The 21510-nt window shown below is 37.3% G+C and overlaps 1 protein-coding gene and 1 pseudogene across 1 annotated transcript; one reads left to right on the plus strand and one right to left on the minus strand.

Annotated features, from left to right (window-relative positions):
- Positions 1–7600, minus strand: part of LOC128197919 (uncharacterized) — a 102835-nt pseudogene extending 95235 nt beyond the window's left edge.
- An 11436-nt stretch (positions 7601–19036) lies between these two features.
- On the plus strand, positions 19037–20495 carry LOC108336314 (AT-hook motif nuclear-localized protein 17). Its single transcript, XM_017572728.2, has one exon. The coding sequence runs from the start codon at positions 19514–19516 to the stop codon at positions 20297–20299; it is 786 nt and encodes a 261-aa protein (XP_017428217.1). The 5' UTR covers positions 19037–19513; the 3' UTR covers positions 20300–20495.
- Positions 20496–21510: the final 1015 nt, after the last annotated feature.

The following is a 21510-nucleotide window of genomic DNA, read 5'->3' on the forward strand; positions in this document are numbered from 1 at the left end:
ATTTAGCACAGGAGCTTAAGGCAACCAATATACCTATTGGGAGAAATTCCCCAGATCTAGACTTCCCCGTACGTGTCCGTATCGACAAAACCAATAATCATGCATTGAATGAGTTAAACAAAGCAAGCATTAAGTAAAAAGGAAAAACCCTAACTAATGATGAAAGAAAGCATAAATCTTAGATTAAGATGCAAGCACAAATTCCATATATGAGAGCTTCAAAAGATTACATTGATTCCCCAACAAACATACAAGGTTTAGTTCACCATATTCATGGTGAACCTAGATGAACAATAATGAAAGAATGAAAGATAAAACCCTAGAGAGGTGAAGAGGTAGCTTGAACATCTGATGGACAAATTTGTAAGCACCAAAATATGATGTCACAAACTTTTTTCACAATCGGCAAGTATGACCGAATCGTTCAAGTAATAAACTTGGTAAGACCAAGTATCGTTCTTCCCAAAGGACTCACGGCCTAGTTTAGTTGTGTGGTTTGTTGATTAGCTAAGACTTAAGGACGAAATAATTGGATTATATTATGCAAGACGAAAAACTAAACATGTATGCATGGAGTTTGATCAATGGCAAAGACAAAAGATAAACACTTTCAATGGATTATATGAATGAATATGTTGTTGGGGGTCAATTTCATCTCATCCACTCTCATACATTTTAGGAATTCAACATTCAACTCATCATTGTTAATGCCACTCTCTAAAGTACCATTCTAGATGGCTTCTCCCTAATCAAATAGTTCATACAATTCCTAGCATTCCTAATGATTAGTTCATAAACGCAGGAGCTTAACGACAACCAATATAATATTGTTAGTATAATATTGGGAGAAATTCCCCGGATCTAGACTTCCCCGTACGTGTCCGTATCGACAAAACCAATAATCATGCATTAGAATGAGTTAAACAATGCAAGCATTAAGCAAAGAGGAAAAACCCTAACTAATGATGAAAGAAAGCATAAGTCTTAATTTAAAGATGCAAGCATAAATTCCATATATGAGAGCTTCAAGAGATTACATTGATTCCCCAACAAACATACAAGGTTTAGTTCACCATATTCATGGTGAACCTAGATGAATTACAATGAAAGTATGAAAGAATAAACCCTGAAAAGGTGAAGAGGTAGCCTGAGCATCCAAGATCCTCCTTCAAAGGGGTGGAAGAGAGAGTGTTTGCCTTCGTTCTGCCAAAGATACCTAACCCTAGGAAACCCTAAAGCTTAAATACCATTCGTAAATTACAAAAAAATCAAGCCCAAGCCCATTAAAGTGCCGCTCAGCGGTAAATACCGCTCAGCGGTGATTGCGCGTCTCGTTTTCTCCCCTCAGCGGCCATTTTGCCCCTCAGCGGACCTCCCGCAATCTCTTGAGTGCCGCTCAGCGGTAAAATGCCGTTGAGCGGTGACTTCGGCTTCTCCTTTTTCACTCTTTGATTCCTTTTCTGATTCCCTCTCTCTCATTCTTCACTTCTTTCACTAAATTCACCTTAAAACCTGCACAAAAACACTGAAATCAAGCATAAACCTGTCCAGCTCACTTATTTCTGAAAATATGGATAAAAGTATGATTTCAAGCTAGTTTCTAAGTCTAAAGGTTGCTTTTAGTATCAATTTTAAGCATGAAAATAACAGTTTTTCAACTGTTATCAGCATCCAATATCCTCCTTCAAAGGGGTGGAAGAGAGAGTGTTTGCTTCGTTCCAGCCAAAGATACTAACCCTAGGAAACCCTAAAGCTTATATATTATTCGTAAATTACATAAAATTAGGCCCAAGCCCAAAAATAGTGCCGCTCAGTGGTAAGTGCGCCAGCTCGGTTCTTCCCCTCAGCGGCCATTTTGCCCCTCAACGGTCCTCCCGTGAGCTCCTGAGTGTCTTTTCTGATTTCATCTCTCTCCTTCTTCACTTCTTTCACTAAATTCACCCTAAAACCTGCACAAAAACACTGAAATCAAGCATAAACCTGTCCAGCTCTCTTATTTCTGAAAATATAAATAAAAGCATGATTTCAAGCTAGTTTCTAAGGATAAAGGTTGCTTTTAGTATCAATTTTAAGCATGAAAATAACAGTTTTTCAACTGTTATCACAACCCCAAACTTAGAACTTTGCTTGTCCTCAAGCAAACAAGATTTAACTCAATCTTCAACCAATTGATATGATTATTCACTCATTCAAAAATCTCTTTTTCAAGATAAGTAAAAACTTCAATCAACGTTATGACCAAGAGTTCAATCAAGATGTGCACATGCTTTAGTGTTCACAAAATCATTTAATTTCCAACAAATGCTATTTTTCATGAATGATCAATCAATTAAGCATGAATGTTCATGTGCTTATGGAATATTTCCTCACTAGGTAAAGTGTTTCACTCACACACAAGTGTATAAGAGGTAATCACTCATTCACTCTACTCTCACAATGTCACCTGAATCAACTTTACCTTTCATTTTACCACAATCAAAAACATTCACAAGCATGCATCATCACAAGGAGTTTTCAATGGCTTATAATGTGGCTGGGCTAACAAGAAAATTGGTTTTTCTAGATCACAAAATCCTTGAGTTAAGAGAATCATAACAACACAATTGTTCTTATTCTTCCCAACTTGCCTTTGCATTTGCATTGAGCTTTGCTTCTTTTTCTTTTCTTTTCTTTTTCTTTTTCTTTGCATATTCTTATTTTTTAGCTCTTAGCTCAATGCTTTTCCTTTTTCATGTTTTCCCAACAACCCCAAACTTGAACATTTAACAATACCACACAAGATCTTCTACTTAACTCAAGGTAAAGCTTTTCAACAAGGGTTTTCAATTTATGTTCAAGGCTAAGTGTTCAAAGGATAGAACACGAAGTGTTCTCTTTTAAGGGGCTAACTTTATGAATTTGGCCAATAAAAAGGGTTCCAACAAATGGCCTTGATCATATGATGCAAAACAAGCAATTGATTCAATCATAGAAAACCTGGGCAAAGTCATTCATGCTTTCAAAGCAATAGCATTCAATCAATAACAACTCTGGAGCTCAAAACCTCACATATAAGCTCATTCACATTTGACATACACATCCTGCTTAATATCACAATCACAATCATAATACTTTGCATTTGTTCACAGAGCTTGTGAACCACCTGTTTAAGCATGTAATGTACACATCTATCTCACATCAATCAGTCAATAATCATCATCAAGCATTACTTATCACACAATCACAGTCACTAGCAAACCATCATAACAAACTAGGTTTTGAATAGAGTACTTCAACCCTAAACAAAAACAAAAATACGTACAGAACACTGGGTTGCCAACCAGTAAGCGCTTGTTTAATGTCACGAGCCTGACCCAGACTTTCAAGGATCAACCAACAACATCACTATGGATAATTGTTGCACTTCTCCTAGATAGGGCTTGAGACGTTGACCATTCACTACCCAACTTTTCTGTGGATCAGCAGCAGCTGGATCAAATATTTCAATTGCTCCATGCGGATGCACTTCTTTTATCACAAATGGTCCTGACCATTTTGACTTCAGCTTCCCAGGAAATATCTTCAATCTTGAATTGAACAATAGTACCTGTTGTCCTGGATTGAAAACTCTATTCACCAACTTCCTGTCATGATAAAATTTGATTTTGTCTTTGTAATCCTTGGATGAATCATATGCATGTAATCACATTTCTTCAAGTTCCAAAATTTGTGTTCTGCATGTGCATTGAGTTTCATAAGGATCAAAATTCAAGAATTTCAAAGCCCATAATGCTCTATGCTGCAATTCTATTGGCAAATGGCATGCTTTCCCATAGACTAATTGAAACGGTGATAATCCCATAGATGTCTTCATTGCTGTCCTATAAGCCCAAAGAGCATCATCCAATTTGAGAGACCAATCCTTTCTTGATGAAGTCACTGTTTTTTCCAGGATCCTTTTTATCTCCCTGTTAGACACCTCAGCTTGTCCATTGGTTTGTGGATGATAACGTGCAGCTACCTTATGTTTTACTCCATAGTGTTTGAGTACTTTCTCTAGCTGATAATTGCAAAAATGAGATCCTTCATCACTGATCAACACTCTTGGAGTGCCAAAACGTGAGAATATCTGCCTCTTCAGGAATTTAATTACCGTGCTAGCATCATTTTTAGGACAAGCTAATGCTTCCACCCATTTACTCACATAATCCACTGCTACCAGAATATATTCATTGTTGAAAGATGGAGGGAAGGGTCCAACAAAGTCAATACCCCAACAATCAAAAACCTCAACCTCTAAAATACCTTGTAAAGACATCTCATGACGTTTAGTGATTGTCCCTGCTCTTTGACATTTATCACAATTTCTAGCATGATAATGGGCATCTTTAAATAAAGTTGGCCAATAAAACCCTGATTGAAGGACTTTTGTTGATGTTCTTTCTCCATTAAAATGTCCTCCATAAGGTGAATCGTGACAATGCCAGAGAATTCCTTCTGCTTCTTCATTTGTAACACATCTCCTCAGAAGATTATCTGCTCCAATTTTGAACAAATAAGGATCATCCCAAACAAACTGCTTGGCATCATGCAGAAATTTCTTTTTTTGTTGCCAAGTTAAGTCTTCCGGCATGACCCTTGCAGCTTTGAAATTAGCCATATCAGCAAACCAGGGCCTCTGCTGAATATACATGAGTGATTCATCTGAAAAAATTCCCAGATTTCAGACTCCTTGCTAGTGACCTCATTGTTGACTAACCGTGACAAATAATCAGAAATTAAGTTCTCACTTCCTTTCTTATCACGGATTTCTACATCAAATTCTTACAATAGTAGTACCCATCTAATCAGACGTGGCTTAGAATCTGGTTTTGTCAACAAATATTTGATAGCTGTATGATTTGTATAGACAGTCACCTTAGACCCAATAAGATAAGGTCTAAATTTCTCTAGAGCATACACAATTGCAAGAAATTCTTTCTCTGTAGTAGCATAATTCAATTGAGCATCGTTCAGAACCTTGCTAGCATAATAAATTGGATGAAACTTTTGTTCTTTCCGCTGGCCAAGGACAACTCCTATTGCATAATCACTTGCATCACACATTAATTCAAAATTTTGATCCCAATCTGGCGCTACAATTACTGGAGCTGACACTAACTTCTTCTTCAATGTGTCGAAAGCTTTCAGACAGTCTTCATTCATCACAAAAGGAGCATCCTTCATCAAAAGATTACTCAATGGTTTAGCAATTTTTGAGAAATCTTTGATGAATCTTCTATAAAACCCAGCATGACCAAGAAAACTTCTAATCCCCTTTACATTTGTTGGTGGAGGTAGTTTCTCAATGACTTCTACTTTAGCTTTGTCTACCTCAATTCCTTTAGCAGAGATTTTATGCCCCAATACAATTCCTTCAGTTACCATGAAATGACATTTCTCCCAATTAAGAACAAGATTTGTCTGAACACATCTTTTGAGGACAGTGTTCAAATTAGCCAAACATCTTTGGAAAGAATTTCCAAAAACTGAGAAATCATCCATGAATACTTCAATGCATTTTTCTAAGAGATCTGCAAAAATTGCCTGCATACACCTCTAAAACGTAGCTAGAGCATTACATAATCCAAAAGGCATCTTTCTATATGCAAAGATACCAAAAGGACAAGTAAAAGCCGTCTTCTCCTAGTCTTTTGGATCTACCACAATTTGATTGTATCCAGAATATCCATCTAGAATACAATAGAAAGCCTGCCCTGATAACCTTTCTAACATCTGATCCATGAAAGGAAGAGGAAAATGATCTTTCCTAGTAGCTTTATTCAGCTTCCTGTAATCAATGCACATACGCCAGCCAGTAACTGTCCGAGTAGGAATAAGTTCATTCTTATCATTATAAATTACTGTCATCCCACCTTTCTTTGGAACCACCTGTACTGGACTCACCCATTCAGTGTCAGAGATTGGATAGATGATGCCCGCTTCTAGCAGTTTCAACACTTCTTTTCTGACCACCTCGTTCATAACAGGATTTAACCTTCTTTGTGGTTGAGCACTTGGTTTATAATCTTCTTCCATAAAAATCTTGTGCATGCAATAAGTTGGGCTAATACCTTTGAGATTTGATATTGACCACCCAATTGCTTCTTTGTTGGCTTTCAGAATTTCTATCAACTGCTCTTCTTCTTATAGAGATAAAGAGTTATTGATGATGATTGGCTTTGTTCCATCTTCTTCTAGAAAAACATATTTCAGATGTGATGGCAATCTTTTTAATTCTGGTGTCTGTGCTTTAACTGCTTCTTCCTTATCAATTATTTCGAATATTGGATCTTCCTCCGGACTCTTTTTCAATGTTTCCAAGTCCATCAGACATTCATCAATCAATTTCTCTTCTTCTTCATCTAAATCTTCACATGCATCAATGAGAGTTTTTTCCAATGGAGAGATATTTCGCATCATCCTTTCTTGCACCATACAAACTTCATCAAGTTCATCAAATTGAAAACATGCTTTGTCATCATTTGGATATGTCATGGCCTTGGATACGTCAAAAGTGACTTCTTCATCATCAACTCTCATTTTAAGCTTACCATTCTCTACATCAATCAAAACTTTAGCAGTGTTCATAAAAGGTCTCCCAAGAATAAGAGGAACATCACTATTCCCTTCCATCTCCATCACAATAAAATCCACTAGAAATACAAATTTGTCAACCTTCACTAGAACATCTTCAACCACTCCAGATGGATATTTAAGAGACCTGTCCGCCAATTGAAGAGTCATTCTGGTTGGTTTAATTTCCAGCCCCTGAATTGTTCTGCACATGGATAACGGCATTAGATTAATGCTAGCTCCCAAATCAATCAATGCTCTTCCAACTTTCACATCTCCTATGGTGCATGGAATAATGAAGCTTCCTGGATCTTTAAGTTTAGGAGGTAGTTTCTGTATGATTGCACTGCAATTACCCTGTACATTGATAGTTTCCTTTTCAATGTACTTGTGTTTCTTTGTGAGGAGTTCCTTCAAAAACTTTGCATATGCTGGCATCTGTTGCAATGCTTCAGAGAATGGTATAGTGATCTCCAGCTTCTTAAATAATTCCATGAATCTTTCCAACTGCTTTTCTTTCTCCTTCCTTGAATAACTCTTTGGATAAGGAAGTGGCTTTTCATACTCTTTTTCTTTTTGTCTCTCCTCTCTCTCTTCTCTCTCTTTTTTTTCTCTCCTCTCCTCTTCTTCTTTTTTCTTTTTCTCTCTCTCAACTCTTTCTTTCCACTCACATGTTTCTTTTTCACTCTCACTCTCATTTTCTTTCCCCTCTCTTTCTTTTTCTTTTCTCTAACACTCTACCACTTCTGGTCACAACAGTTTTACACTCCTTTATGAGATTATCATGTTTCATCTTGTCAACTATTCTCTCAACATAAACCTCCATATTTTTAAATGCAGCATCCACATTCTGACAATAAGACGCATTCGTCTTCAAGAATCTTTGGAAAGTCTCTTCAAGTTTTGTTGTTTTCTCAACTGGAGTAGATTGCATTTGCCATTTTTGCTGTTGCACTTGAACCATTGAGACCTGTTGTCTTTCCTGTGGTATTTGAGCAAGCTTCATAATTACCTCTTCAAGCTATTGAGAGATAATTCTATTTTGAATAAGCAAAGCATCATTTGATTGTAACAACTCCTTCTGACTAAGATATCCTCTTTCAATGTTGAGTTCGTTGTCACTAGTAGCCATATTTTCAATAATTTCAGTTGCTTCCTCTAGAGTTTTCCAGTTAATGTTTCCTCCTGCTGAGGCATGAAGCATCATCTTAGTTTGTGAACCAAGACCTCCAAGGAAAGTTAGGACTACTTCTTCTTCTTTGAAACCATGCATGGGAGTTTTTCGTAACAGGCTTTTATATCTGTCCCATGCATGCCCCAGTGATTCTTCCATGCCCTGCTTAAATGAAGAAATCTCTTGCTTGCCTTTAGTCACCTTGGATTGTGGGAAGTACTTGTTTAAAAATTTTGTTACCATTGCTTCCCACTCTGTGAAACTTTCTTCTAGGAAAGAATTTAACCAAAGCTTAGCATTGCCTCCCAATGAGAAAGGAAACAAGCTAAGTTTGATAGCTTCGTCTGGCACCCCATTAATCTTGACTGTGTTGCAAATCTCATTGAAGGTAGTAAGGTGCTCATATGGGCTTTCATGAGATAACCCATTAAATTGGTTGCTTTTCACCAGTTGGATCAATGCTGGTTTGACCTCCATATTAGCTGCATTGACTCTAGGTCTAGCTATACTGTTAAAGTGCTGAGGTTCAGCTGTATTGGTGTAATCAGCAAGAGTTTTTCTGTTATTATTGTTCTCCATATTTTCTGTGATATGGTCAGAACCTTGTGGTGATGGTTGCAACAGAGTTTCCAGAGAAGGGAAAAGTTCTCTAGATGTTTGGATTCTTCTCCTCCGTCTACTCTCGTCTAGACCTTCAAGAAGAGGTTCTGTTGTTTTCTTGCTCCTTGTTCTAATTGCTTCCTGCATACACAAGAAAACAAAACCCTAAAAAAATTGGTTAGCACAAAAAGATATAGGAGAAGATATAATATTCAGAGAATAAAATAAAATAAAAATAAAATAAAATAAAAACCGAAAAAATAAAAAACAGAAAATAAAAACAGAAATTCAAAATTAAAGTCAAAGATAATCAATAATCAAACAAATTAACCAGTTAAACAAGAGTCCCCGGCAGCGGCGCCAAAAACTTGATGGACAAATTTATGATCACCAAAATATGATGTGACAAACTTGTTTTACAATCGGCAAGTATGACCGAATCGTTTCAAGTAATAAACTTGGCAAGACCAAGTATCGTTCTCCCAAAGGACTCACGGCCTAGTTTAGTTATGTGATTTGTTGATTAGCTAAGACTTAAGGACGAAATAAGTTGAATTTAATATGCAAAATAGAAAATAAACATGTATGCATGAATGTGATCAATGGCTAAAGCAAAATACAAATACTTTCAATGGAATATATGGATGAGTATGTTGTTGGGGTTATCAATTTCATCTTATTCACTCTCATATATTTTAGGAATTCAACATTCAATTCATCATTGTTAATGCCACTCTCTAAATTACCTTTCAAAGAAGGCTTCTCCCTAATTACGAGTTCATACGATTCCTAGCATCCCTAATAATTAGTTTATTTAGCACAGGAGCTTAAGGCAACCAATATACCTATTGGGAGAAATTCCCCAGATCTAGACTTCCCCGTACGTGTCCGTATCGACAAAACCAATAATCATGCATTGAATGAGTTAAACAAAGCAAGCATTAAGTAAAAAGGAAAAACCCTAACTAATGATGAAAGAAAGCATAAATCTTAGATTAAGATGCAAGCACAAATTCCATATATGAGAGCTTCAAAAGATTACATTGATTCCCCAACAAACATACAAGGTTTAGTTCACCATATTCATGGTGAACCTAGATGAACAATAATGAAAGAATGAAAGATAAAACCCTAGAAAGGTGAAGAGGTAGCTTGAGCATCCAAGATCCTCCTTCAAAGGGGTGGAAGAGAGAGTGTTTGCTTCGTTCCAGCCAAAGATACTAACCCTAGGAAACCCTAAAGCTTATATATTATTCGTAAATTACATAAAATTAGGACCAAGCCCAAAAATAGTGTCGCTCAGCGGTAAGTGCGCCAGCTCGGTTCTTCCCCTCAGCGGCCATTTTGCCCCTCAACGGTCCTCCCGTGAGCTCCTGAGTGCCGCTCAGCGGTAAACTGCCGTTGAGCGATACTTGCTACTTCTCCTTTTTGCACTTTTTGGTGTCTTTTCTGATTTCATCTGTCTCCTTCTTCACTTCTTTCACTAAATTCACCCTAAAACCTGCACAAAAACACTGAAATCAAGCATAAACCTGTCCAGCTCTCTTATTTCTGAAAATATAAATAAAAGCATGATTTCAAGCTAGTTTCTAAGGATAAAGGTTGCTTTTAGTATCAATTTTAAGCATGAAAATAACAGTTTTTCAACTGTTAGCAAAAGGCCGCTGAGGGGAAGAAACAAACTCGCGTACTTACCGCTAAGCGGTACTATTTTGGGCTTGGGCCTAATTTTCTGTAATATTATGAATAGTATATAAGATTTAGGGTTTCCTAGGGTTTGTATCTTTGGCTGGGACGAAGCAAACACTCTCTTTTCCACCCCTTTGAAGGAAGATCTTGGATGCTCAAGCTACCTCTCTACCTTTCTAGGGTTTTATCTTTCATTCTTTCATTATTGTTCATCTAGATTCACCATGAATATGGTGAACTAAACCTTGTATTGTTGTTGGGGGATCAATGTAATCTTGTGAAACTCTCATATATGGAATTTGTGTTTAAAAATCTTATTTGAGATACATGCTTTCTTTCATTAATTGTTAGGGTTTTTCCTCTTTGCTCAAAGCATGCATTGTTTAACTCATTCATCGTCATGATCATTGATTTTGTCGATATGGGAACGTACGGGGAAGTCTAGATCCGGGGAATTTCTCCCAATAGCATATTGGTTGCCTTTAAGCTCCTACACTTCAGAACTAATTACTAGGAATGCTAGGAATTGTATGAACTCATAATTAAGGATAGGCCTTCTTGACAAGGTAATTTAGAGAGTGGCATTAACATTGATGAAAAGATTGATGAATTCCTAAAGTATATGAGAGTGGATAAGATGAAATTGATAACCCCAACAACATACTCATCCATATAATTCATCCTGTGTTTGTTTTACTCTTTTTGTCATTGATCACATTCATGCATACATGTTTAAATACTGTCTTTTGCATTAAAAACCTACAATCAATCGTTCACAAGTCTTAAATAATCAACGAATCAAATAACTAACTAGGCCGTGAGTCCTTTGGGAGAACGATACTTGGTCTTACCGAGTTTATTACTTGATACGATTCGATCACACTTGCCGAGCGTCAAACAAGTTTGTGGTGCCGTTTTCGGTGTTCATAAATTTGTCATCACAAAGCATCATTGGTTTGTAACTGTAGAACTCCTTTTTTTTGAATAGGAGCTCCTCTTTCATTGTTCAGCTCATTATCATTTGTAGCCATGTCTTCAATTATTTCTGTAGCTTCCTCTGGAGTTTTCCATTTGATATTTCCTCCAACTGAGGCGTTAAGCATCATCTTGGTTTGTGAACCAAGACCTCCAAGGAAGATACAGACTACTTCCACTTCGTCAAAACCATGCGTGGGATTTTTTCTTAGTAAGCTTTTATATTTGTCCCATGCATGACCTAGTGATTCCTCCACACCTTGCCTGAAAGATGAAATCTCTTGCTTTCCTTTATTTACCTTTGATTGTGGAAAGTATTGGTTTAGGAACTTTGTCTCCACTACTTCCCACTCTGTAAAGCTTCCTTCTGGAAAAGAGTTCAACCAAAGCTTAGCGTTGCCTCCTAATGAGAATGGAAACAGGCTAAGTTTGATTGCTTCGTCCGGCACCCCATTTATCTTTACTATGTTGCAAATCTCGTTAAACGTTGTGAGGTTCTCATATGGGCTTTCGTGAGACAACCCATTAAATTGGTTACTCTTAACCAGTTGGATTAATGCTGGTTTCACCTCCATATTAGCTGCATTGACTCTTGGTCTTGCTATGCTATTGAAATGCTGAGGTCCAGCTATATTAGTGTAATCTGCAAGAGTTCTTCTGGCATTATTATTCTCCATCTCCTTAGTGCTATGGTCAGAACTTTGTGGTGATGGTTGTAACAGAGTTTCCGGAGAAGGAAAAAGTTCTCTAGATGTACGGATTCTTCTCCTCTGTCTACTCTCGTCTAAGCCTTCTAAAAGAGGTTCTGCAGTTTTCTTGCTCCTAGTTCGGATTGCTTCCTGCATACACAAGAAAACAAATCCCTAGAAGAATTGGTTAGCACAAAAAGATATAAAAGAAGATATAAGATCAGAGATAAGAAGATAAAATAAAAATAGAAAAAATAAAAACAGAAAAATAAAATAAAATAATAACCGAAAAATAAAAACAGAAAATAAAATAAAATAAAATAAAATAAAAACAGAAAAATAAAAACAGAAATTCAAATTTCAAAATTCAAAATTCAAAATTCAAGTCAAAGATAATCAATAATCACACAAATGAACTAGTTAAACCACGAGTCCCCAGCAACGGCGCCAAAAACTTGATGACAAATTTATGAACACCGAAAAACGGCGCCAAAAACTTGTTTAACCCTCGGCAAGTGTGACCGAATCGTATCAAGTAATAAACTCGGTAAGACCAAGTATCGTTCTCCCAAAGGACTCACGACCTAGTTAGTTATATGATTTGTTGATTATTTAAGACTTGTGAACAATTTATTGTAGGTTTTAAATGCAAAAGACAATAATTAAACATGTATGCATGAATTTGATCAATGGAAAAGAGAAAATCAAACACTTTAATGTATTAGATGGATGAGTATGTTGTTGGGGTAATCAATTTCATCTTATCCACTCTCATATACTTTAGGAATTCATCATTCTTTTCATCAATTTTAATGTCACTCTCTAAATCACCTTGCAAGAAGGCCTATCCTTAATTACGAGTTCATACAATTCCTAGCATCCCTAATAATTAATTCTGAAGTGCAGAAGCTTAACGGAAACCAACCCTCATATTCCTATGTCTAGGCAATACGCTATTGGGAGAAATTCCCCGAATCTAGATTTCTCCGTACGTTCTCATATCGACAAAATCAATAATCATGGCATTGAATGAGTTAAACAATGAAAGCTTTAAGCAAGGAGGAAAAACCCTAACTAATGATGAAAGAAAACATGTATCTTAAAATAAGTTGTTAAAACACAAATTCCATATATGAGAGTTTCACAAGACTACATTGATTCCTCAACAACAATACAAGGTTTAGTTCACCATATTCATGGTGAAACTAGATGAACAATAATGAAAGAATGAAAAATAGAACCCTAGAAAGATGAGAAGGTAGCCTTAGCATCCAAGATCTTCCTCCAAGGGGTGGAAAGGTGTGTGTTTACTTCGTCTCCAACCAAAGATACAAACCCTAGGAAGTCCTAAAGCTTATATATTATTCGTAATATTACAGAAAAGTGGGCCTAAGCCGAAAATACCACCGCTCAGCGGTAAACTGCCGCTCAGTGGTACTAGCACAAAGTCAATTTTCCCCTCAGCTGCATTTTTACCCCTCAGCGGAGCCAACGGGTGTTCCTGAGTGCCGCTCAGCGGTAAACTGCCCCTGAGCGGTACTTGCGGCTTCTCCTTTTGCACTTTTTGAGTTCTTTTCTGATTTCATCTTTATCCTTCTTCACTTCTTTCATCAAATTCACCTTAAAACCTGCATAAAACACTGAAATCAAGCATAAACCTGTCCAACTCTCTTATTTCTAAAAATATGAACAAAAGCATGATTCTAAGCTAGTTTCTAAGTGTTAAAGGTTGCTTTTAGTATCAATTTTAAGCATGAAAATAACAGTTTTTCAACTGTTATAAGGAACCCCTACCAACACGAACATTGTCAACTTACCCTCAAACGTTTTCAAGAATTTACCTCTTCAACTCGAGACCTTAGATTAACAAAGCTTGCCTCTGAACCTCTGCACCATAGAGTACCATTACCCCTCAAGGAAACTTTCTGACCTACTCTGAATCCCACAGTCTCATTGTCTTCTGTAACCTAACATCCAACAACTACCTCTTTCTTGATCAAACTCAATCGGTCATTCCACACTACCACAAAACCATACATGATGAAAACTAACTTCAACTTAATATGCAGCTTCATATCTCTAAACCTCTCGACCAACCCAACTCTCAAATCATCTCGATAATCACTTCAACAACTTATATATATATATATATATATTTAGATACCCTATTTTTATTTGTTTCAAATGCTTTCTTCCCATTTCCTCCTACCTTGTGCTCTTAATGCTCTTGTCTTACCTTTTCTTACAAAACCGACGTTCTAATGTATTACTTCCTTCGATGCTTGAAATTTTCTACCCCAGCCCAAGGTCAAACCTTTCTCCTATTCGAACCATTTATATTGAAACATCCCTTTAAACTTGACTCTGATCATCCACTTGCTGAGAACACCTAACCATAACCTTCCGATTATTTAATTAACTTAAGACCCTTACAGTACTTCATTCTTCTTAAAATACATCATGTTCTCTCAACTTGGAAATTTTTCCTTCTACTAAACTCCCCTTAAATCTGCTCTATGTCTTTCACAACTATTTTTTTTCAAACTCTTCTTCGTCTACTTCCTTTCTAGATATTGATTCCCTTCGGTCCACTTTAGAATTCTTATTCATTTCTTAACTCAAGCTTCAAACCATCCATCACTTTCTTCTTCAGACCTCAAACATCACTGATATACCAAACCATGTTGCCTTCTCTACCATTGCTACTTCATTGCTCACCAACATTTTCCTTTCTATCCCACTTCTGACACCACTGATGTATAGAACCAAGCTGATTCCTTAAACCTTGCTACACCAATGCTTACCCAAAGCTCCTCTTATTCTAGCCTTTGAACTCAACTCTTCTTGTGAAACGTAAGATATCTGATCTCCTGATTTTGTTCTTGAAAACTTCTTCACAAAAAACATTACTTCTAAACACCAACATCTTCACCCATCCTTTGAAACCTAAACTCTAGTCTTTTATCTCCTTATCTTCGAGGAAAGAATTTGCCTCAAAGGCTTTAACCAATTCTAATGAAGGTATACGGGGCAAGTTGTCCTTGAATCTGCATCCCTCTACCACTATAGAGCACAGTACACTACCATAAAGGCAAGAAGAAGACAAAGATTTCTAAAGACAACCACACTGGAACCACAACTCTATCTTTCCCCAAACCTTCAGAATTAAGAAAGGAAAATCATCTCTGGTAAAAGTCATGAGTATGCACCCTCATTACTCCTATCAAGACGTTTTTTGTTCTCAAAACCTCCAATTAGATACAATACTATACTATCTAGACTTGGAGGAAATGATAAATTATACCATTTACACTCAATTCTTCACAAAGAAGACACGACAAGCCCTCAACTCACAAGTCATCCTAAGGACAAACTGCTATGATACCATAAATGTGGCATTCCAAATATATAATAACCACAATCATATAACTTAGGCGTCCACATTTCAATAAAGAGAACAGTCATAGTAGAATAGTAGTTCAGTAGCTGATATTACATTTATCCACAAAAGGGCAGAACTTAAAACTTAAACTGTTTAGAGTACTTCAAAATAACACCAACTTAAATTTAGAAATCCTAAAATTACTATACTGCATCATCAGCATCCTCCAACTCTTGCTCCAAGGGAACCTCCTCAACAACATCTGCTCTCATCCAAGTGGATGATCATCGCAAAGGAAAATATACACAAGCAACACACAACAAAGAAGTAAGGGTGAGCTAGATAAACAAGCAGTAATCATATAGTTCAATCAATAAATATCATTGTGCTTAGCTACATATAAAGAACAATCAAGGCATACCACTTTAAACCATGACTCAAACACTCACACGACTCATCCGGATTGGTATAACTATCGAACTATTAGTCGTCTTTGCACTTGCGTAGTTCAGCCGGCACTCCCCAACACTATGCAAGGTAAATCCCCCATCTGTCTATGTCTAAACTCTAAGACTATAGACGAGAACCTCCCCCTACTCTCACCACTTACATTGCTCTCCTCTATTTGAGCATGAACAGTGCTTCGAGTGTAGGGATAGACATACCAGTTCAAAGCTCCATACAGATATACAGAACAACAACAACACCTCACACATCACTTTCAATCATCTCACCCTGAGATGTCCACTTCATACTCAATTACATCATTGTAGTTCACATTCATATGCTTTACAACTACTCAACAACACCATACATACATCGTGGTAGTTAAACAACATCAATCAATCCAAACAGAAGAAGAAAAATGAGTGAGATCCCCTCCATGCACCAGTTTACGTTCATATATACATATATATATATATATATTATGATAACAATTTATATCATACGTTTCATATGTTAATATAATATAGGTTTAATCCTTTTCGACATCCCTATTTATGTACGAATGTCTCAATTGGGTCCTCGTTTTTTAAAGTGTATCAAAATGGTCCCTAATTTTGAAAATTGATATCAATTGAGTGCTTTCCGTTAAGTTGGCTGGACGGCGTTAAAAAAATTGATGAGTGGATGCTGAGATGACGAACGAACGCTCGTCCACCAGCGAACGAACGCTTGTCCACCAGCGAACGAACGCTCGTCCACCAGAGAACGAACGCTCGTCGACCTCTTACTGCTGGACGACCGTTCGTTCCACACTGGACGACCGTTCGTTCGGTGGTCGACGAGCGTTCGTTCGCTGGTGGACGAGCGTTCGTTCGCTGGTGGACGAGCGTTCGTTCGCTGGTGGACGAGCGTTCGTTCGTCATCTCAACATCCACTCATCAATTTTTTTAACGTCGTCCAGCCAACTTAACGGAAAGGACTCAATTGATATCAATTTTCAAAATTAGGGACCATTTTGATACACTTTAGAAAACGAGGACCCAGTTGAGACATTCGTACATAAATAGGGATGTCGAAAAGGATTAAACCTATAATATATATCATGCTTTCCTAACTTATATTTCCATAACATTTAATAATATACATACATATATATGTTATGATAACAATTTATATCATACGTTTCATATGTTAATATAATATATATATATATATATATATATATATATATATATATATATATGTATCATGGTTCTTATTTGGTAAACTACTTGTCTAATTTTCATCATAGTAGAGATCTTACTTTCCCCCAGTTGGTCATCGGAGAGGGTTCAGATGCCTGAACGCATCAGACTCACTTTCGGCGCTAGCACATATGACTAGTCACAACGTACTGGACCAGGTCAGGGCTGCTCTATGATCAGGGATGTGCCAACTCAGGTTTTTAAGTCCCCTCTATCCTACCAACAAAGAAAGGCTTTTAATAAGTTATGAATTAATTATCTAAGTTATTAAAACTGTCCTACAGTGTTTTAGACATCAAATACCCAACTATATATATCACTCTTCCCTTCACAGTAACCTTAAACAGTACCTGCCCATATACATGCTATCATAGAGCCCTTACTCCAAACCCTCCAACCAGAACAATTTCAACCAAAACAGATTAATTTCAACAAAGACACTTACAAACATAATTGCCACATGTACCAGTTCAACACCAAAGAATAAATTATTTAAGAATAATTCCACAGTCTTAGTTATAATTATCCAATAAAAATTAACATCGTAGAACAGCTTCACAAGAACACACCAGTTCAACATTCAACCTGCATATATTTGTATAAAATAAATTCATACAAAAATAATTAGCTCCCCTTACTTGGAAGTTGAGCAGTACAGCTTGCTAGAATACTTTAAACAGGACCCCACACAACGGAGAACCAAACAGGACCTACAGATCACCGCATTGGTGACAGCCAACAACTCTTAGAGCTAGAATATGCCAAGGAATGAAAAGAAGAATACACAAGGCACATGCAAGAGCAAAATCGCATGCCCTAATTTCAAGAACAGGGGAGGAAAAGGGCAAAACCACTTACCCGCTATAGAACGCGAAACCGATCGGTTCAAGTCGAAGCTCTCGACTCCGGGAACGCAAAATCACCACCTAAATGACAATGCACCGGTTCAATTTCAAGATTTGGTAGAGAGAAGACAGAGAAAGTTTAGGGCTGAAGTTTTATAGAGAGGATATGGCTTTGAAGAAAATGTGCAGAGTTTGGTAAAGTTTTCCCCCTTTAATTTAATTTCTTTTCTTTCTTATTTAATATATGCCTCTATATTTATATATATAATTACAGGTCCTTACATTAAACACGTCAAACACTTCAATATCTTCCATTTTTTGCTGCACCTATTTCCATGACTGTTCTACTCTGGTTTGGACCTCCTCCTTGCGTGAATCCAGCTGGAAGTAGCATTCCATCATAATACTTTTAAAATTAATATAATTATTTATTAATTTTATTTTTTAAGTATTTTTTTTAATTTAATTGTTTTTTTATTTGACTGTTTTTTATTAAACTTAATATTTTTTTAATTATAAAACTACTTACAAAATAAAATAAAACTAATTACAATAAAATCATAAAAATTATTAAGATTTACAATAAAATTATATAAATTATTCTTTATCATCATAAAAAATAACGTATGCTAGGTGTTTTCAGCTATTTATAATAAATATATTATCATACCATGTTACTTTTAAATAGTAACAAATGATTTTGAAGATATTAAATTTGGGTTAGAAGAATAAAAATTATTTTTAAAGAAGAACATGGATCCACCTTATACCATTATCATGATTTGAATTCCAACACATTCGCATCACTGGAGACTTTACAGGTAAAGGTGTATAATGAAGCATTGATAAAATGCACAATGCCACCTTTTATCACTGTTGAAATTCCAAACCAAGCCAATCTTCTGCTGCGAGAAATCACTTTCGCCTATGTCAAATTATCAGGAAATGTCCATTAACTGCACCAAAACAAAACCTGACCCCATCAATTAAATCAATAAAAATTATTCAGATTTACAATAAAATCATAAAAATTATTAAGATTTACAATAAAATTATTCTTTATCATCATAAAAAATAACGTATGCTAGGTGTTTTCAGCTATTTATAATAAATACATTATTATACCATGTTACTTTTAAATAGTAACAAATGATTTTGAAGATATTAAATTTGAGTTAGAAGAACATTAAAAATAAATATTCAAAAGTAGTTTTTATTGATGAAAAATATGTAGTCACAACAGAATATCAAGAAGGATGTTAAGCAATAATAGATAGGTAATTTTTTAAAATAAGTTTTTATTATAATAGAATCTAGGTAATTTTTTAAAATAATTTTTTATTATAATAGAATCTAGAAAGTAAGAATATTTAAAAAAATGCGGATAATTGGACGTAAACAATGATTGATGTTTGAAATAGGGAAGAAGTAGAAGTTAGAAGATGTGAGATATAGTGATTGATAGGGTAGGGCAAAGATTTTGAATTTCTTGGAAGTAAGGGCGTGTACGGTGAGAGGAGAAAAAGGGCATATTCTTAACAGAAAAACAACCCATCAGCCAAACACGTCCTTATCAGTTGTGTACCAGAGTAAGGTCAGATCCTCCAAGACAGAGGAACCTCCTCTCCCAAACTAACCCCATTCTCCGTCGCCCAAACATCAATCTCTGCTGTCTCATCTGTCAGCGTGGGTCCCACTCTCTCCCACCACCTTCACCATTACTCTCTCTCTCGATAAAACCCTTAACACAACGCTTTTCTTCTCTGATCCAAAAATCCTTCTCCAACCTTCTTCACCCTTCCCAGGTTCACACAGTGCAACCTCAACGAAACACACGTGATGAGACAGTAGCTTCAGGTTTTAAGCACATCAACATGTTCTCAAAACTTCATCCACAGCACCAACCGTTTCAGTTCTCTCGGGAATGTCAAACATCCGAGGAGGATGACAGCCGGAGTAACGGGGGACCCAACCTCGCGGCCCAGAAGCCCGTCTCCACAGGGGATGGAGCTACAATTGAAGTAGTGCGGAGGCCCAGGGGCCGCCCTCCGGGCTCCAAAAACAAGCCCAAGCCGCCTCTTATTATTACCCGCGAGCCAGACCCCTCCATGAGCCCCTTCATTTTAGAAATCCCCGGCGGAAACGACGTCGTGGATGCCCTAGCCCGGTTCAGCCACAGAAAGAACACGAGCCTCTGTGTCCTCAACGGTTCGGGAACAGTCGGTAACGTCACTCTCCGCCAACCCTCCGTCGCTCCCGTCGGCACTGTTACCTTCCATGGCCGCTTCGACATCCTCTCCATGTCCGCCACCTTCCTCCTCCACGCAACCCTGCCGTCGGCCTCTCCCTCTACCTTCGCCGTCTCGCTCGCCGGACCGCAGGGGCAGATCGTCGGCGGACACGTCGCTGGAGGGCTGCTCGCTGCTGGGACGGTGTTCATCGTCGCCGCGTCGTTCAACAACCCCTCCTTCCACCGGCTCTCGTCAGAGGACGACGCGCAGAATAGCTCCGCGTCCGGCGGCGGTGTCGGCGATGCGCAATCGCCGCCTGCCTCTACTGGCGGCGCGGAGAGCGGACAACTTCCGGCGGAGTCGTGTATGTACAGCTGTCACCTCCCTTCGGATGTGATTTGGGCTCCGACGGCCAGACCACCTTTCTGACTATCTTAATTCGTCGCTGTTCTGTGAATTTTGTTTCGTTAATTGTGGGCATTTTTGTTTCGCTATTTTTTTCTTTCTGGAGTTTCTTTATTTAGTTGTAATGTTGCTGCTAGCTACTTATTTAGCTCTAGTTCTGGATAGAATACTCTGGTTTAGAGTTTTAGAATAATGCTTAATGCATGCGTTCTTATTGTTTCGTCGTTTCTTTCTTTCTTTACATCATTTAATTCTTCAAATTTGCTAAGACTTCATTGGGTAAAACATGTTTAACCGCTGGTGAATAAACTCTCTTTCGGTACTATCTTGTTATTTTTCATATTCTGTATCCAACACATTGTATCTTACTTATGTATAAACTCTAAATCGCGTAATTAATGATCTATAAAACATTGGAACTTTAGTTGGTGATGTTTAAAATATTACTTGAAGAAGATAAAAAAGTGATTTTTAAAGGAGGGAAATTTGTATACACTACGTGTAACGTCCAAAATGGAACTTTCTGGTGTCTTGGACCACATTTGGATTATTAGAAGCAAAGGGTGTAATAGATTGAGAAGAAGGTTGCATAGTGAGTTACGGGGTGGTTAAGGGAAATAATGGGGGTTAATTGGTTTGAAGAGTGAGACTGGGATATGATGCATTATTGTGGGTGCAGTGTAGCAGAGGTTATTGGGAGAAGATAACGCGATGCAAGTTGGTGACTGGTGGCACTGTGCATAGCTTTCTTGATTTGGAAAAAGTGTGGCAGTGGAGAACGTGGCAAGTGTTGTGGTTGCCTGTTTCTAACATCAGCAGAAGTCACCTCTTGTTCCTTCTGCTTGGTTTGGTGTGGTGTGGTTTTGTATGTGTTTTTGTGTCCATCCACTACGGATAAATCCCCTCCCTCGCTTTATTTCTAGGTCTCACTGATTTATAACTCATCTCTCTGTACTTGTTTTGTCTCTTTCTTCTGATTTCATCAATATAGAGAGAGAGAACCAAAAGAAAGTAAAAGCCAAGCGTAAGTTGCAATATTGAACACTTGCTCCTCCGACTGCGCCTTTCCTTTATTGCATCGCAGTGTGGAAGCTTATTCTCAACGCTGATGGAACTCAAAATTCCAAGATTTATGACATCAGAAGTGAGTTTGACGTGTGTATAGGTATGCATACTGGGGTCTTGTTTTGGTGATGAGATTAATTGATGGGGTCAGGTTTTGTTTTGGTGCAGTT

The sequence above is a fragment of the Vigna angularis genome, chromosome 7 (assembly GCF_016808095.1).
Source record: "Vigna angularis cultivar LongXiaoDou No.4 chromosome 7, ASM1680809v1, whole genome shotgun sequence".
Classification (NCBI taxonomy): domain Eukaryota; kingdom Viridiplantae; phylum Streptophyta; class Magnoliopsida; order Fabales; family Fabaceae; genus Vigna; species Vigna angularis.

What these genes read in the sequence shown, in the direction of transcription:
- LOC108336314 (XM_017572728.2), top strand. Translation starts at nt 19,514, where the DNA reads ATGTTCTCAAAACTTCATCCACAGCACCAACCGTTTCAGTTCTCTCGG.